The sequence below is a fragment of the Larus michahellis genome, chromosome 3 (assembly GCF_964199755.1).
Source record: "Larus michahellis chromosome 3, bLarMic1.1, whole genome shotgun sequence".
Lineage (NCBI taxonomy): Eukaryota > Metazoa > Chordata > Aves > Charadriiformes > Laridae > Larus > Larus michahellis.
Genome location: NC_133898.1, coordinates 58,439,632 through 58,454,909, shown reverse-complemented (window position 1 = coordinate 58,454,909; position 15,278 = coordinate 58,439,632). Strand labels below are relative to the sequence as shown.

The 15,278-nt window shown below is 38.9% G+C and overlaps 1 protein-coding gene across 5 annotated transcripts in view; it reads right to left on the bottom strand.

Annotated features, from left to right (window-relative positions):
- Positions 1-15,278, bottom strand: part of UTRN (utrophin) — a 391,420-nt gene that overhangs the window by 203,267 nt on the left and 172,875 nt on the right. For 4 of the 5 annotated variants that reach the window (XM_074580341.1, XM_074580342.1, XM_074580339.1 and 1 more), the window contains one exon: positions 14,783-14,972. In XM_074580341.1, the coding sequence (XP_074436442.1) occupies positions 14,783-14,972 (190 nt within the window). Of the gene's footprint in view, positions 1-9,854; positions 10,495-14,782; positions 14,973-15,278 lie in introns of those variants that run through there. The other variant, XM_074580343.1, reaches the window with a different exon arrangement.

The window sequence follows — 15,278 nt, the reverse complement described above, 5'->3', positions numbered from 1 at the left end:
CATCTTCTTTGTGATAGTGTTTCCCTTTCTTTTGCAACCTAAAAATCGTGTAACATTCAAGCACTTCTATTTTCAAAACAGCCCTTAATTGCCACCTTAAAGAACATTGGCAGGTTTTTACACATAGACTGCTATATTTTCTAGCAGCTCTTACCTGGCACAAGAGACTTACAGTGAGCATGCTCTGAGCGTGCTATCAGCCAAGTTTATTAAATATGCAAAAGTAACATAGTTAGAGGGCTTCGTTTCTTCTGGTTTGCAGCCATTCATTTTTTGTTCAGCCTATAATTCCTCTCTTTTTCTAGAATAATGTTCATTGAGCTTCAGCACCACCAACTTGAACCTCCAGGGAACATACACATTCTCGACAATATACTGGACCTCAATAATGTTAAAGCCTGTATTTGCTCACTAATAAAATCTTTGTTGCCTCCTCAAATTTCTATTAGGAACTTTGAATATTAAAGATTAACATACTTAACCCAGTGCATCATACAGTCGTCTTAGACTCAAGCATAACCTTGGCTTGGTCCCAAGTTTAACTACCTTTTAAAATACTAACCACACATTAGCCAAAGATGTCTTTCATTTGGTTTTTACATTTTCTGATGTGTACTTGTTGCATGGAATCTCCATGTTTCTTCTAGTATGAACAGATTACCTGTTAAACTAGAACTAGAGGTTCATTATTAGATGCATGGAAAAAATTACTTGCTCTTCAGGCACACTAAAAGATCATTCCACTGAAATGCGCTACTGATCGCTGCTACCATCTGCAGATCAGCATGTGTACCAACCATTACTCATGTTCCCAAATGAATATTGTCTTTTATGCCACAGGAACAGCTCAGTAACCATTGACAAGCTCAATTAGCTGTTGTATTACACACCAGCAGCCTACAGTTCTACCCTCCTATTGCAGTCACTTACCAGCAATGTCAAAATAAAATCATGCTCTAAGATTTAACAACGCTATTCCCTCTGAAAGTTTTCCTTTATTGAATCAACACTAATCCTTACCTGAAAATAACTTTTAGCTGTTACCTTCAATTTATGAGGCTGCTTTAGAAAAGTACTCCTGAAGTACAGAACACTAGGCTGTATTTTAGACTTTTCCACTCAAAGGTATTATTAAATGATACTTTAAATAGGAAGCTTTTCCACAGGATAAGGCCTGCTGGTCCTCAGAACCCGATCACAACTTCCAAAGATTTCTCCACAATCACAAAATCCATGGGGCTGTGGGGGGGCTTTTTTTGCATTCTTTTCCAATTAAAAATAACAATTATTGGAACCATAATTCAAAGGTGGTCGATATCTTTAATGCTGTTTGCTAATTACCACCCCCATTTCATAACACAACAATCAGAAACAGTTGCAAAAGGCTTATTCAGGTTTTGCTAGTTTCTCCTTACAAAAGAGGTCATTACCACACCTCTGGAAAGAGAAAAAGGAGAGTAAATACACATGGCTTTCCTCTCAGACAAAACTGCTGTGCTTTCCTCATCCCGTAGCCCCTGAGTGGCCTAAATCTTGATTGCAACAGTAAGACAGGACTCTGTCACCTAGCAAAAAGGGGGTTTAGACAAAATGAACGCTTTAAAAAAAATTCTAACTTAGTTCAAAAGTGGTAGAACCCTCTTGTTTTCTAAACTATTGTAACCAAGCCTGTGATAAGGGCCTTATCACCATCAGCTTGAAGAGAGATGGGGCTCATGGAAGGTCATGTCCAGATCCACATTCTTCAATAAAAACCTCCCAATTACCTCCCCTATTTTCATTTAGAAGTACCCTTATAGAGAGAAAACAATGTTTTTCTCCAATATAAGGGATGAATCTTCTACAATACAGCTATTTGGCTAAATTATCTGCTTACAGATAACAGCTGAATTGTTTAAGACCTTATTTTTCTTACTGAGGGCTACAGGAAGAAATTCCAGAGCTAATTTATCACTGCACTATTGGGCTATATTAAGTGAAAGATAATGGCCTGCAAATAGATATATAGCTATTTCAGTGAAAATAGCTGAGGGAGTGCTGTTAGCTCCTGATGAAAATACATAGCAAAGAAGTGAAATTCCATTGAGAGGCTTTTCTTTTTTCTTTCTGGCTGCATTTTTCCCCTCATCCAAAAGAGGAAAGTGTTCTGCTTGTTAATAAAGAAATCGTTGTGGGGGAGTGTGTGGATATTTTGTGTATTCTCTAACTTATACTATGCCTCCATCCTAATCTCAGAGGAACCCAAACATTAAGAGGTGGGTAACCTTCATTTAAACTCTGAAGTTTAAAATTTGCTTTCAGTAACAGAAAGAAAGAGGAGAAAAGACATTTGTCTCAACTAGTTTGCAGTGCTGGAACTTGCGGCAAATTAATACTTGTCTTTGTAGCGAACAATAAGAGAGAATATTAACCAAGAGTTACAGTACTTGGTATGGAACATTAAAAATTAAACATGAAAGATGACTGATTAGTTCAGGGTTAATAATGCATTCTTCCTTAAAAGAAAAAAAGAAGAAAAAAAAGCATAGTTCAAACTGTGTCCAAAGATGGCAGGTGACAGAAAGCAGCGACCTCAGATGACTGTTCTAGGACCACATCCCAAAACCCAGCACAATTAAGCACTAATTGGTCAGCAGTCTCAGCAGAAATGCCAAGAATTGAGTAAAGCATTGGAAACCAAAGCCTCCCACTCTACCCAGGAAGGATGCTCTCTTCATGTCAGAAATTTTAAACACCACCGCAGAGAAGCCAGAACTTTCCCTGTTAGCACAACACTGGGCCCATAGATACAAGGCTCCTCAGCAACTGAGGAGCATGTACAGCATGGGCACCATTTCTATGTATTACTTCCCTTGCAGCACCTACCATATTTACCATACACCAGAAACTGCAAGTAAATATAGTTCCACTTTGACTATGAAGAATTGCTTACCGTAGCGCAACACACGACATCAATTATCAGGAACGCCACTGACAACTTCCACCCACATTCAATTACCCATCTATACAGGACTGCCTAAGTTACTTCTGCTTTGAAGTAAAATCCTTTGCAGCAAAGCATAGCAAGAGTGCCTGGCATGAAAATGTCACAGGGCAGACGGAGAGCCTCGCAGATCTGCAAGCAGTGGATATGAAATAGGAAGCTTGCAGGGCAACTTTGGAACATCAAGTCTCATAGCAGTTTCTCTTGATTAAAAACAGAGGGGGATGCAAAAGGGAAGGCAGAACTCTGGAAGAGTCCCTGATGACTAGCATTGACAGGACAGCTTCAAACAGCACTATTTTCCCAGCTACACAGTGAGTGCAGGTTTCACAAAAATTAGCTCAAATGATCTGCGTGAGGCAGAAGACAAGACAGGCAATCCGTTCTCAAGATGGGAATTGGTGAAACACTCTGCTGTTTTAGGCACCTACTGCTTCAGGACTTCATGAATTTGGGCAGGGTAATTGAGCCCTAAGGGAAAGAGGAAAAAAAATTGCTCCCTGAAAAATGGCAGCAATCAAAAAGCAATGTGGTAAAATACTATGGTAAGATGGTCTCATATATCAAATATTGATCCAGCTCCTGTAAACACGTGAAGTTCATGGAAGTCAATTTTCCTATTAATCCTACATTCATGCCTTAATAGAACTACCCCATATTTTATATTCATTTTCATTCTTGCTGCAGTAGCAAAGTATTTTCAGCTCAAAAATCAGACTTGCCTTTAAATGTAAGAGGATTCTAAAAGCATGTCCTGAAATATTGCACTCATCTCCTCTGTCTCCTCCTTTCCTCCCTTCCAAAATACTACTGAAATGCTATTAAAAAAGTTATATCCTAGAACCCATCTTCTCTCCTGTTAAGCTGCATTCTGCTTGCAAATAGGAATGACTGGTGCAGCAGTTAAAAATACAAAATTTATGAAGCTTTATGTCCTCTCCCATTTTGTTTCTCCTTGTTCTCTCACCTTAGAGAAACAGTTTTATTTCTAGGGAAGCCTATACGTACACAGAGCACTAGAGACCAGAGTCTTCTGTAAAAATGGATTTACAATAAAGTACCCATTTATTATACAGTTTCATTTGGCTCTGATCATAATTAGACAAACGGCAAAACAAAACTGTTACATTTAGGTCAGCCTGATCACTCAATATGTGTGCAGCATTTCTCTGAAAGGGGCTAGTGGCATGTTCTTTTTGAGTTTTGAAAACATCATCTGAAAATGCAGTCTACACTACAGCAAAAGGATTCACAAATGAGCACATGCTATGGCTGTACAGCAGACTCAGAGCAGGCCCAGATTTAAATCAAAATTCAGCAAAGTAATAAGAATTTTTCACATGGGGTAAAAATGTGAAGTTCCGTTTGATAAGAAGTAGACAACACGGTCACAGCTGAAAATTACCGCACTATAGTTTTGACTATTTTAGTCTTCACTCATAAGCTAATAGGGCACTAGCACAGAGAATCATAGAAAATCTCAAGTTGGGAGACCTCTGGAGGTCACACAGTCAAACCTCCTGCCAATTTCAGGAGCCAATTTCAAAGCAAGGTCTGGCTACTAAGGACCTTAGCCACTACAGTTTAATACCTCTAGAGATGGAAATACACAGCCTCTTTGGGCAGCCCACACCAGTGCTCAGCTACGCTTGCTGTGCAGAACTGTTGCCCTTACACGCAACATCCCTCATTCCCACTGCATCTTTTCCTTTCACAGGGCACCTCCATTCTCTCTAGTAACAACCCACCAGGGCAGGCTGTGACAGCATTTGGAAACCCCTGGAGCCTTCTCCCCTCCAAATTAAATGAAAGCAGCTCCCTCCACCTCTTCTCCTGTTGTCACGTGCTCCAGCCCCCAAGCCCTGCACTCTCCCCGGTCTCTCAGCATCTCTCAAACTGGGGGCCTCAAACCAACCATGGTATTTTAGACCTGACCTTGTGAGTGCTAAGCATACCAAAATAATCACTTCCCCCTGATGGCTACAGTCGTCTTCACACAGCCTGTACCAATGCATTGGGTTATTCCTTCTCAGGTGCAAGAATTTGCTTTGGGCTCTTTTTTTTTTTTTTTTTTAAAAACTTTATGGTGTTCCTGGCAGTCCATCCTTCCCACTTGAGGCCTCAATGAATGGGAACATATTGACTGTTCCTCCACAATCTAATATCATTCACAAACTTGCTGAAGGTGCATTCTTTCTCACTGTTCGGATTCATAACAATGCTAAACAGTACCTGTCTCTGTCCCAATCCTTGAGGAACACCAACGGTCCAGCCAGTTTTATTCCCACCTTTTCACTCATCTAAGCTGTCCATATATCCTCAATTTCACTATCAGAGACTGTGTCAAATGTCTTTCTAAAGTCAAGATCGGGGACCGTTACTGTTTTCCCTTCATCCAAAGAGACAGCAACAACTTTCTCACAGAAAGCCATCGGGTTGGGCACTCTTCTTAAAATCCATGCTGGCTCTTCACAATCGCCTCCTTGTTCTTGTATGCATGGAAATGGCTTATTAAACCAAAATACTGCTTAGGCACTTACTAAACGTTTTCATTAAGGACTGAGGAGACATGAGCCCTTGGGAAAAAAGACTTCGTAAGCTCCTAAATCTCACTATCAAGAAGTCTTCCCAATACTTTACAACTTTCTCCATGAAAATTCTGCTCATTCCTCTCAGATGTTTATTATTAGATATTATTTACTAAATCTCCTGTTCCAAAATAGCCATTTTTTTTGGCAGTGCACTTTTAGCCTCATTGTATTTCAGTAAATAACAGCCATTGTATCCCAGGTTCCTTTTAATTCTTGTGTCCTCCCTTCTATAAGGCTTTATGGTAGATCTAGATCTAATTAGAACGTCCTTTATACTACTTGAATAATATCAAGCAGTCCAGACTTCACTTTCTCATTGAAACTGTTGGAGTAATTTAGCAATGTTTTTGATGACAGAAGCACTGCTTCGTTTTCCAACTAACAGCTATCTTAATACAGTAGCCTCCCTCAGGACACACTTCCAAAATTAACTTTTGTTCTCACTTCTACTGTCCAATAAATATGTACTACATTGCTGCCTCCTCTTCCTCCTCACTTAATTACCTGTATTTCATACCTGAATGTCATCAAGTGCCAATGATTTATTTTCTAAATCAACTTGAAGTCATGTAAACATTAGGAAACTCATCTTCATTGAATTCATTGGAACCAGGATTAGCCTAACCATTTCTCAATACACCCTTTCCCGTTTTTTTTGCCCCATCCTCACATTTGCTCAAAATTTCATAGAAACAGAGCCTGTGCTGCTACTCTCAAAATTCAACATTATGTAAATGTCCTCTGGAATGCAATCACCAGTGTCACAGTAAAAGTTGATTTTGGCTGACCCCATCATTCACTGTGCTTTTAACTTCCTGGGGTTTTATAAATATAAACTAGCCATTAAAAAAAAAATAGAAACAGCAGAACATGAGAGAATTGCATTTTAAGTTATGTATTCATAAGACTTATGTTGGATCAGGTTTGAGATTTCAAGTATTTTATATGAAGGGCTTGATTATTTATTTACTTGTTTTTAAAGAGGGCTCTCTTCAAGAAGTCATCACAAAAGATATGAGAAAATACTCTCTCAGCTACCAGCTACGTTCCTCAGCCTGTCCTCCAGTGGATGAATGCTCCAGTCCCTGAATGCTAGCAATGTGTTTCAAAAATATCTCAGTACTTGTGGTCAAGCTCCACAAGTAGGATACATATGTCAAGGTAGCCGTTTACCTGTCTGACAGAGACACACTATTCTTTCACTTCTGTCAGGGAAGCTGGAGAAAGCTTGCCAATTTTCTACTTCATTTTCATAAGAAATATTGTAGTTCTGGTCTCTCGGAAGAGATCTATCAATGATCTACCACAATTTTGATGTTCCCAATGAAAATCTAAATTCATTCTTGTCTGAGCTAGTTGAATATACCTAATACACCTAAGAAGACACTTTATAAGGAACAATCACACATCAGCAAGAACACAGAGCAGATGACAGCCCCCACAAAACATTTTTCTGGTTGTTCACTTTGAGTGTCAAAATGTTACAAAAGAGTTACGAAACAAAGCTGCTAACAAGAATAAAGCAAAACTTATTACACATTGTCCTGACAACACGATGCTAAGCGTACACATTTTGCCCTTGTATGCCATTAATTGCAGTGTAAAAATATCAAATAGCAGTACTATTGAAAAGTTGTGTCTGGCAAAACTCACTTTGGTACGAAGGTATTAGTGAAAGAAAAAGCAGCAAAAGAAGAAATATCCTAAACCTTGGATTTCCTGTTTTTCAGCAACCCTGTAATATGTCACCAAAGTGTTTATTTTTGTTTCTGCTTTTAAGCAAATTGAAAAATGACGATTATGAATGCTGAGCATTACTATTATATGAAGCTGATAATAAAAGGAACAATTATGACGTCCCCCAGTACAGATGAATAATAAAGCCTCGTTTATTCTTTTATAAACAGTGCAGTTTAAAACAGACAAACGCTAACTTCAAGAATTTGTCTTAAATATTTCATTGGCACTTTTTAAAATGTTTATTTCACTGGCGCTCTGCTCTGCTTCAGAGAACCCTTCACATCAAACATTTAAATGTTAGTTCATGAAGCAACTACCCTGCACACAATGCAATAATCCATATACTCTATAGTAAATGACTTCTCTTCAGCAAAGCTGAACTATATTAGCGTATCTGCAGAGTTCACAAGACATGTACAAACTTGTGAAATTCCAAAGACAGAAGTATACAGAGCACTACAAGAAAGCCTTCCTGACATGCTGTCACAGTTGCTTTTAATTTGTAATTTCCATACCATTTTCTCATCCGAGTATTAACATTTCCATCACCAGACTCCCATATATCACTGCCTTACATTGACACCTGCTGGAAGTGACTGGGATTGTAAACCATTCCTTTTTTCCTCAATCAGTGCCTCATTTAACTCTACAGGCAAACCAACAATTCTACTTTCAGTAAACTAAGCACAAACACCTGAAAAAACTAAGCCACATAACCTTTTAACAAACAGAAAAACATACAATGTGTGATTTTAAGCTACCCAAAAATTAGCAAGGCTATCACTGCATGGATTCTCAATCAGATAATATATTTTAATAACAGCCTTTGAGAAGATTTTTTTACTACCCCTTGGGTAGATTTAAACTCAATTAAGTATCCAACCATTTACTATGCTCTCAGGCTAATTAGCAAGTAACTACTACTGCAAGAGTCCTTAAATTGCTCCTGTTTGACAAACGTTGTTACAAACTAGCTTATGCACAAAAATGTGACTAAATAGGTTTTAAAGCACTTTTGATTTCCTAGTGCTTATGAAAAGACAATTAAAAACCACGTCTTTACGTTAATGAAGAAAAGATTTGCCTTATTCACAAAAGCAAACAGGGCTGTTTAATGATACAATTGATAAAGATGAGTAATCAAGGCATGCTTGTTAAAATAGCTTGTATGTACACAAACTACTATCATCCTTTCATAATGAAGATACACCTCTTAGTACAGCTTTGTAAACAGGAGCACACTGAAACCCGCTTTTAAAAACAATTTTCTCCCATATGCCCGAACTTCCTTTACAAGCTTCACTGTTATGAACCAGATACCGCATTATACCCTTTTCTTACTTCCAAACTCTACTATTACAGAGGTGGGATCTTTTTTACTTGATGTCATTTGTTTATCTCTCATAATGAAAAACACATTTCAGGTTGAAGCAATTATGTTGAGTTACATGGTGGCTTCGCTTTATTGTCGGAATAAGACATGGTCATACACTTTGGTTTTCACACACCTTGTATGCAAAATTCAGGCATAGTTTCACCAAAAACCACAGGCAGTTTTAAAGTATCACAAGGATCAAGAATAAGAAAAAAGTTCAAAGGAAGACAAATAGAATTTCTATAAGGTTATGTCAGTACAGAGCTGAAGACCTCTCCAATTTCATATTTTTCTGAAGTTATGAAGCAGGATCCTTATATTAAAGTCCAATAATATACCACAGTATGACCATCCTACACAGACACAAACGCTGCAGCACTATTAACTTGTGGACTTTACAGACCAGTTTGAAATTTATTTTTTTAATCTGGTGAGTGACCAACCTACTTTAAAAATGTATTTTTACTAGGTAGCTTAGATCATTACCACAGTATTAAAGTTCTGAACTACTGAACCTGTGCAATAAAAAAAGTAAACATGGTCTCAGTGGAAGCAGAAATAGTCAGTCACCAAAACAGGTAACAGCAAAAATGCCAATATGAGTTGTAGCCTATGTAAACATGCTTTTCCTCCAACTTTTCCTTATTTTTTATCTCTGAAAAAACTCTATAAATACAGCCAGGGGAAGTCAAAATTTCATGTCTACGTATTAGTCTGCTAAACTCATTCCTAATTAAAAGTTTCACAAAGCTCAAAAGCAAAAACACTGGGCATAGAAGAACAGAGTTAGTCTACGTAATGGGTATCCAGGAGTTAAAGTACTGCATTTACCGAGAATTAACCAACTCCTTTGGAAAAGAAGATGTGTAGTATTTTACAAAAGATCATTGAACATTAACAGTTTCCTTCTGGATATTTAAATGGTAGGCAAGATAGCACTGTTTTAAAAAAAAAAAAATGCATCATACTGACAAGCACAAGGGTTTATTTGTATTGCATTCTTTAAGAACACAAGCACATGAGAGCATGGTAGGCTTTAAAAACACACTAGATAGCCTAGATACTTTTGACACTCATCCCATACTTACTTACTTTTCTTTTTATCTCAGAAAGACAACAGAGTTGGCATCAGACACTCTCAAGATTTAGGGCTTATCTTTCTTACCTTACAAAGCTTCTGGTAACGTGGAGAAGAAACTGCCATCCTCTGTAAACGATGCAACAACACCACAACTTTCTGGAGAGACGTTCTCACCACAGCCATCATTTTAAGTTTGCCACACTTCTGAAGACACCTCAGAATTTGCATTATAAATGAAGAGCAACTATCATTTCCTCCCGGTCACTGGACAATGATTTGCCAGCTTTCTGAGCATGCTCTCTTCCAGGACTGCTTTTGCAAGCCACAGGCTTTATACGTTTCAAAGGCAAAGGAGGTTGATATAGCATAAGTTTCTCTCCCAAAATAACCCCACGAAACAAATGCAAAAAAATAACAGTCTTCACAGATTCTTCTAACTGGTACTGCTCAGCTCTGCTTGTGCAGAGGGTAAATTAAGTTGTTGAGAAGCCGAGCGTCTGCCACCGTTCAGGAGTGCTCTAAATAGCCAGGAAAGATTATTAATTTAAGCCTGAAAGCTGTAGGAACAAAAAAGGAATTCCTTCAGGAAGACGGCTCCGGTGTATCACAACAGTTGTTCTCCCCTCGTAGCTGCTTTCTATCGGCGGACTGAGCATTCGCTCCCTCACTCCAGGAAAGGATGCTCTCGCTCCCAGACTAAACGCAGCTCTGGCAGAGCTGTAGCGTGAGTGAATAACAGACTGTGTTATAAATCTTGAGAGAGGAGCACAGGGATACCTGCCCTAATTGTATCAGCCATACGTTAAAGGCTACTAACTCACACAGGCGCTTCTCAAAACTAGATTACCCAATACAAAAGGAAACACCACAGGGGGTAAACCTCTCTGCTAAGAAAACTCTCTAAAAGCTAATTTAGTCAAAGGGATCTCAAAGGATTCACACTTGCACGAGAAAGTAGGAATGCTTTTCAGGAGCTGTTTACGATTAAAATCTTTTCCTGAATGATTATCAGGACAAGGAAGAACAGGGTTTTGACAAATTAAAAGCATATGGTTGTGCCTTCACCCCTTTTTCTAGCCATCCTTGAATCCAAAGAGCTAACATCATTTTAATGTTTTTCCCATGACAAAGCAGAATTATTTAAGCCATCTAAGGATGGCAGTAGAACATTCAAGAGCATGGAAGTGTTTTGCTACCAGTGAGGCACCTGTTTTAGAGGGGCTGCTGTAGAAAATGTTTAGGGAGACCATTATTAACACAGTAGCTGGTAGACATCATTACAAGTAATCGTATTATTTAATGTGCATATTGCCACATGAATAGGTACATACACATTTCAAACACATCAATTAGCACAGTATGGAGGCACCAACTACAGGTAGCAGCCAAAGTTCATATGAACCTAGATAATGCACTGGTTTGCCTATTCTCAGGCACTTTCCATCTGGGGGGATGAATGGCTCTTCATACAGGACTTTTAAAAACTCCTCCCATCCAATTCAGTTAACACAACTTTTTCACCCTTATTTTTAGAACTGAATCAATATTTCTACCAGTCCTCAGGCAAACCCCTTTTACCTGTACTCTGTTTTGTTCCTGATCTGTCCAGAACCAGTGACATCATTTTGAAGAAGCAAAGCCTTCATTCCACTCTGTGTATACAAATCTTGCCATCTGTATATTCTCCACCTTGCCAGACTCACCTTCTTTTTCCTTATCTCCACCACTCATTTGAACCATTCCCCTGTACTCCATTGCTCCTGGCTTATATCTTCTCTTCCGCCACAAGTCTGTTCCTTTAACCTACCAGCTCAAGCCTACAATCATTAGCTGAGACGCTATTACCAAACATCTTTTGAGGAAACCTATGAAGGAGCACAAGTCCAAAAACACTGAGGCATTCAGAAATAACTATGCAAGAGCTCAAACCTCTTCTGTGTAAGACAGAATCCATGGTCCACATTTGCCTTCTTTCAGTTCTGCTTTTTTCCTTCCCAGCTAATATACAAGTTTGAATCAAGCAGTGACACAAACAAACAAACACCCCACTGCTAGTCATGTTGATTTTAATTTACAATAAAACGAAATGTTCAAATTACTTTGAACAGCTTTACTTCTGTAGGCACAGGACTTCACACATATTGACCGGCATTACTTCTTATCATTTCCTAGCTCACTTTCTGCATCTTGCTTCAAATTAGGTTTTAACCTCTTTCAGGTGGCTGCTAAACATTTTGCAACACAGACTGGAGTGTTTCAGCGCCAACCTGGAAGGAAAGTCTTCAACATTTAGATACTCACAGAATGAATTAAAAAGACTGATGCTACGATTTTGATATTCCTCCTTTTCAAAAAGAAATCATTACCACACTCAAAGTTTGCGTTATTTGCATAGTATTGTTGCTAGCCTCAGATGTTGCAATGTAGGTCAAAACAAAGCTTCAACAGGGCCCAGATCATTGATTCCACTGTAGACTGGCTTGACCTGCGGCCAAACAAGTTAGCCCCACAGTGTAACTGAGGATAGTCCTCCCATCACACACAGATGCCAGTTTAACAGGTGATCTTATTTTGCTATACGTCATGCATTTTCAACAACAACAAAAAATTCATTATGTTTTGTCCATGTTCAGCACATATTTCACCTAGAATTTATCACACCTTAAACTCATAGTAAAATTTTACTCAATAAACAGGCCTTGGGGGCAGGGGCATCTTCACACAGAGTGGAGAAAGTCACAAGCCCTGCATTCTTCTTATAACCATTTAAAAGAAATACTTCTTCACATATTCAAAGTACAAAGAGAAGAACATTGTCATTTAATACCACTTAACAGGGGAAGAATAGGAAATTATCTTTGTTTAAGCTTAGAATTTGCAAGGGAGGGGGCTTGATTTTTTAAGGTACAGCAAGATGTTAGAGCTTCATTTTGTTCTCATGAACAAATATTTGAAAACAAACATTGATTTTGGAGTGTTTTCCAGTGTCATGATATGAATGTCTTCAGTTATATTTAAAATGAGATTGAAAGATGGTAGGGGAAAAAGTTAATTTCAGAAGCCATTACACTATTGCAGTCTTTGACGTGCTCTACTTAACTTCCTTTGGTAGTTGAAAAAAGCACATAATATTATGTGAAGTCATGGGTAAGTTAAGTTATTATGCTTCATGTGTACAGTATGTAGAAGCATACAGTCACAGGAAAAGGTGGAGAATATCAGGTAAACGTTATGCTGAATAAGGGGAGGCCATGCCCAAGCCCCTACATCTGCCTTCTCAACGGTTAGAAGCCAGGACAATGGCCCCGGTCAGGAGCTGGTTATAGACCTTCTCCCCACAGCAGCCCATCTTGCCCAGCAGTTCTCCCCTCACACAGCACGACTCCGGTAAATTTAACCAGATTGCAGCCCACCCAATGCTGCAGGGCAAACAATCTTCCATGACCAAGTTGCTTCACAGCTGCATAGAGCCAACAAGCAAATTGCAAAATAACAGCTTTATCTTGGTGTGATTGACCACACAGAATGCAAGGTAATGCAAAAAAAGTCTATTTACACACAACACCGCCTCATGTCGTTAGCTTCCTGTGGCCTCATTTTAGCTCTTCCACCTCCACTATGCTAGTTGTTTGGGGGGGATTGCCAATAGAAAGTATAATATTAAATTCTACATGTTGCCATTGCAGACTAGTCTCAGCATTTCACAAAGAGCCACATCTCTACAGAGGAGTTACCCGACTGACCTCAATCATATAAACATTGGTGAGTGATATGTCATCTTCAACACACACAAGCTTCCACAATATATTGTTCTGTTCCTTATGATTAGTAAGTAGCTTGCTATCAGATACTTTAAACTGTCTTGTTTCATTTAAATTCAATGTAGATATGTTCAGATTAACAGCACTGCTGAAAGCAGCACTTTTTTTTTTCATTAGAAGCTGTTCAAACCCCATGAACTTAGACCACAGACTTTATTCCAAAGCTAGAGTGCAGGATTTAATAACTGATCTAGCCTCCCAGTTCTGTGCATATCAAAATAACTGTGCTAAATGACGCAATGTAATTAAAGGAAAAAATATATTAAAACATAAAAAGATGACACATGAACATCGTTCACATCAGATAAACCGGACAAAGCCAATTCATATATCATAGAAATACAAAATCCTTTTAGCTGGTGATGCTGCCACTAACACAAAGATTTTGATTTTGAAGAAACTGTCTGATCTCCACACCCTTTCTCCTCCTGTTTTCTCTCAACACACTGTACCCTTACCAGCTCCTCTCTCTTTCTCCTACCTCCCCAAAGGAGATGTATGGGATATGCATAACCAGGAACAGCCAGACAACGTGGTACTCAGCTAGTCCATGGTCCTTACTCAGGGAGAAGGGATCTCTCTTCTGGATTTTAGACAAGCTAGGGTGTCCTTATATTAAAAGGGACCGGTAAATGGTGTCAATGTCAGTTAGGCTCCTCAGTTATTTCTCAGGTTTCCAGTTTGTGGCCTGTAAGGAAGGCAGGCCAGCTGGGGAGCTGCTGGAAAGCAGGAGAGGGAGAAGAAATGATCCAAGCATGACGACAACTTGGATTGCTGGAAAAGGAGAAGGAAGGTAGCAGGCAGGGATAGGAGACAGTGCAGCCCAGAAGAGCTTTATTTGGAGGGAAGTAGATTAAATTGTTTGGTTGGACAATCCCACAACACGACTTGGTTTAATTAAGTAGACACTTCCTGAATAGTCACCCTCCAAGATTTAATACACTTCCTGAATACAGTCACCCTCCAAGGACATTTGAGAGCCCTCAGTGCCACAGCTGTCCACAAAATATGCATTTCAAACCTCAGGAAGAAAAATCTGCTTCTTCCTTCACACACCTGACTTCTAAAATACAGTTTTTTAAACACCTTCCAATAGGCTGCAGGTTTCCCCACTCTAGTAGGTAGCTTTCCTTTATAACATTTGCCATTGAGAAAAAGCATGAATAACAGCATTATTATTTAGTTTCTCACCTGTATCTGCTTCCTGAGTTCCCTTCTGCAGGCACTGTCCTGAGCAGTGTTCTCACGCTGGGATGCATCTGCTAGAACATTAACTGTCGTTTCTGCCTCTTGAAGCCACTTGAGGAAGCTCTCCAGATCCTTGTGTAAGGCCTGTACTGTCTTCAGCTCTGTCTCCAAGAAATTCTGCCTATCAACAGCTCTGTAAACAAGACAAGTGTCAGAATATTCTCCCATAACATACAGCATTACATACCTCATAATGAAACTACTAAAAGGAAATCTGAAAGTTATCTCTATTAAGAAACCATACATGTGACCAGCTGTCACAGCTGGTTTTATCATTATTTGTATCACTGTTTTTCTGGTTATTATATCTATAGCTACCCACAGATGTTCTGAACTGGTTATATATGTCACAGCCCGCTTTAAAAAGGCACGTGGAAGAAATGAAGTTATTAATTAAAAACCCAGCTTTTCCCCTTTGAGTATTTCCATCATGGACTTA